Source organism: Sitodiplosis mosellana, unplaced genomic scaffold (genome assembly GCF_009176505.1).
Source record: "Sitodiplosis mosellana isolate CC-2019 unplaced genomic scaffold, AAFC_SMos_1.0 Smas_scaffold_6973, whole genome shotgun sequence".
In the NCBI taxonomy this organism is placed as follows: Eukaryota; Metazoa; Arthropoda; class Insecta; order Diptera; family Cecidomyiidae; genus Sitodiplosis; species Sitodiplosis mosellana.
Window position 1 is genome coordinate 1 of NW_022602096.1, and position 3,734 is coordinate 3,734.

At 34.0% G+C, this 3,734-nt stretch overlaps 1 protein-coding gene across 1 annotated transcript; it reads right to left on the reverse strand.

The window, feature by feature from the left end:
• Positions 1–1,255: 1,255 nt before the first annotated feature.
• On the reverse strand, positions 1,256–3,682 carry LOC129580056 (bis(5'-adenosyl)-triphosphatase enpp4-like). Its single transcript, XM_055470252.1, has 6 exons — positions 3,442–3,682; positions 3,160–3,279; positions 2,837–3,076; positions 2,406–2,628; positions 2,150–2,323; positions 1,256–2,086 (listed from the first exon to the last, which is right to left on the reverse strand). Exons 1-6 carry the CDS (start codon positions 3,679–3,681, stop codon positions 1,815–1,817), a joined length of 1,269 nt encoding a protein of 422 aa, XP_055326227.1. The 5' UTR covers position 3,682; the 3' UTR covers positions 1,256–1,814.
• Between the last annotated feature and the right edge of the window lie 52 nt (positions 3,683–3,734).

The window sequence follows — 3,734 nt, forward strand, 5'->3', positions numbered from 1 at the left end:
GAGCTCATCGAAATTTGTGTCAAAATCCTTCATACTATATCAACTCATTTTTTCGTAGACTTTTTCCTTCTTTCTTTGCACAATCACTTTGTATCACGACGCTGTTTTCAGCACGTCGGAAATTTGATTGAATTTAAATTTATTTGTTCATTAAATTCAATCAAAGGTTATCGTTTTTGAAGCAATTGTTTTGTTTACTACAAGAAATTTTTGTTGACGTTTCACATATAGAGAAAATCGGTGCAATGACATTTCTCACAGCGCTAGAAAGAGATGAATAGATGGCGTTGCAATGTGTAGAGTTTCCAATCGGTTCAAAAAACATTCAGTTCATTTGAATAGACGGGAAACGGTTTATTTTTCAATCTTCGATGATTTTTCTTAAAGAAGAACTATTTCGGTATGATAAATACACTTTTGGAAAAGAAAACACCCAAAATTTAATTTCAAAATTTTCTTGTGAGTAAATCATTGACAATGCGTACCGTACCATCTTGCTTCTTTTGTTGAGAATAAAATGCACAAAGAACTTACAGAAATTCAATATCGGAATAACAAATAATAATGAGAAAAAAATGAACTGAGATTTGATTTGTTACATGATATGTTCATGGTGTGAAACTAACCGATGAATGCTTTTCGGAATTAAAACACTTCGTGTGTCCAATCAATTATGAAAAATGACAGAGATTTATTTCATTTTGGATATAAATATAACGACACGGCTTGAAGTGGTTGGTCCTTAGAGTTTTATCGTTTTTGGGCCTCAGCATTTATGTTGAAGATTATGAATTTGAAAAACGCTATGGAGCAATTAACGAATCTCATATGCTTGGTTGGCGTACCATCTCAGATGGTCCATCTGTGAAATAGGAGCAGATAAATATGAAGCTACAATCGAAGTAGATATAAAATTATCATTAGAAATTTTGCAATAAATTTAACATTGATTTTAATCATTTCATGTAGTGCTAAAAAGTAGTAAAGGTAATGTTCGACAAAAAATACAATTTGGATGTAATTTTTGGTTAAAACCTACTTTTTTTCTTTAAATTATTTTTCGAATTACTTTTTCTCCAACTATTATTTTTGAGTGAAAAGTATTTGAGAAGAGTGATTTCTTCCTCAGTTCAAAGTTATCAAGGAAGTGTAAATTCTTCATGAAAAATTTAACTATTTAGAATTATGTCACTACTAGTAAATAAGAATAAGTTCATTCGTCAAATGTCTACGAAAACAATTCGTTGAGTTTTATTACATTTGTCTTTGAGTTTGTTTCACTCTTTTCCGAAGGAAATAGCTTTGCAGAGAAAAAATTCAATGGAGACAGACGACAATCTTTTTTCATTGGCAAATAGCAGTTATTTCTACACGTGAATCGAAATTATATCAACCTAAATCGTTTATCGGCAAATTTTTATCGTGGATCGAATTACCACGCGTCATTTCCAGGCTTATAAGTTCTGTGCATTTGTATTGAACAACCTGTTTTACATATGTCATTACTATGATTACTATTGCTTCGTATGTTTCAATTCTTCTGGCTTCATCAAATGGTTATTCACCTATGAATCATACACCATACATATCACAAACTCCATAACACACTCAACAAAAGCATATAATGGTCATGATTGTCCATGAGCAGTACAATTAAATGAATGTACTTCGGTTCATACAAATTACCGCTCATAATGCATTACCTTAATTGTTTTATTGATTTTTTTTTATGACTATTTGTGTCATAATACTTTTTCCGTAATTGAAATGAAACAGAATATCATTTCACTAGAACCGACATAATATTGTTTTCGTTATGAATGGAAAGGAATGTAATTGCTGCGTTCATTTTCATCATTGTTTACATTTACAAATAGCTCATTCCAAATGCTTGGGTTGTTTGACCCGTCATTTTGGCGGCATTCTATTGTCAGAATCAAGCAAAATAAATTATACAAATCAATGTTGTTGACCGTGCTTAACCTTTTTCCACTAGCGATCAGAGGTCCTTTCGCCATGAAAAATGCATTCATCGCAGGTTCAGCGTTATCATAACCGTGGACACCGTGAACAGTTGTATTCGGATCTGGAAATCAATATAAAAATTGGCCTGAATATGGAAAATCAAAGCATACAATGGAATATTTACATCGATAAAGATCGTGAAACCCATAATTGATATCAGCCACGGCAATAATTGGCCCCATGCGCCTCGCGTTGTTTGCATGCCAACGAGTCGGAAGATTCTCTTGATTGTATACTTTGAAATGACCATTTTGTTGAGCCGCTTTTGTTAAGTCTGTGAATATTTCCTGCTCGACATCTGAATTTAATGAAAGTTGAGGAAAAAAGATATGAAAATGAAAGGTCTATGGATAAGGAAACGTGATAGTTCTCCAACTCACCGTGATCTATTGGTACAACTTGAAACACAGGTGAAGAGCCATACATTTGATATGTTCCATTTTTTAAGAATTGCGTTAGGTCGATTATGTTGGATTTCCCTACTCCCACCATTCCGTGATCTGACAAATGTATGACATTGATGCGATTTTCCAGCTGATACTCAACCAACTTCCGCTGGATGTATCCCGCGAGATTGTCAACTTCGGACACTTTCTCCATTGCCTATTAGAAGCGAGAACATACGGAAATCTTATAAATGAATGATATTGAAATATTGGAAGATTTAAAATCGGGAAATGACTTTGGGTAGGGCGTTTTCAATTGTAGGTTTAATGTAGATTGTTTAGTTTATCATATCATGGTTATTCTGACTGTAATTTCAAACATGGCTTTTGAATCCGCACAACATTAAAGAAAAATATGTACTTACTTGAAGCGAGTCTGGTCCGAATTTGTGTGCATCACTATCGGGTTGCTCAATATACATCATAACCAGATTTGCTGGCGTTTCTTTGTGTGTGAACCATCCCATTACTATATCAACGCGTTCCTTGAACGATACACTTTTGTCTAATTTCATCGTGAATGTACAATTTTTGCCTTTGAACTCGAAATTGCTTCCACTCCACATCATACATCCTGAATGCCCGCCAGCCAGCTCGTTTGCTGTCTAAAGTTATACATTTCATGGGAAAAAGAGTCATTTAATTATGTTAATATCGTAATACAGTAAACAAGTTCGTTTTAACTCACCCAAATCGGTACAATACTTTCATCATAATGGAATAATTCATAGCTGTATTTCAGTTGTCTATGAAGTTTCGAATCATAGTTTGCTTTCCCAAGCACGCTATGGTTTTCAGGATAAAGACCCTATGAATAAAATAAAATAGTTATTCATGAAAAATGAACTGAACTTTATTTAAAATCTTTACGAGCATACACTGTTCGTAACCAGTCGTCTATGTTATTCCACATTTAACCAGCTATTCTATTGATTGGCTTGGATTGGCTTTTCTTGGATTAACTACTTACTGTTGCAATTGAAAAGTGGTTAACCATAGTTGTTGTGGGAAAAACGGGCTTCAAGAACTCCGCCGACGTGCCCATTTCACGGAACTGTTCAAGATTTGGCGTAATATTCCAATTCAAATAATCTTGTTTGAACCCATCGTACGAAACAATCAAAAGAGCCGGTTGAGTTTTTGGTGCTTCAATTGTTCTGCATGAACAGTACGAGAGTAATAACAAAATCAATGATTGCAACCCATTCATTGTGACGACTTTACTTTGCAAACTACGGAATTGATTGGGGAGTAATTGAATGA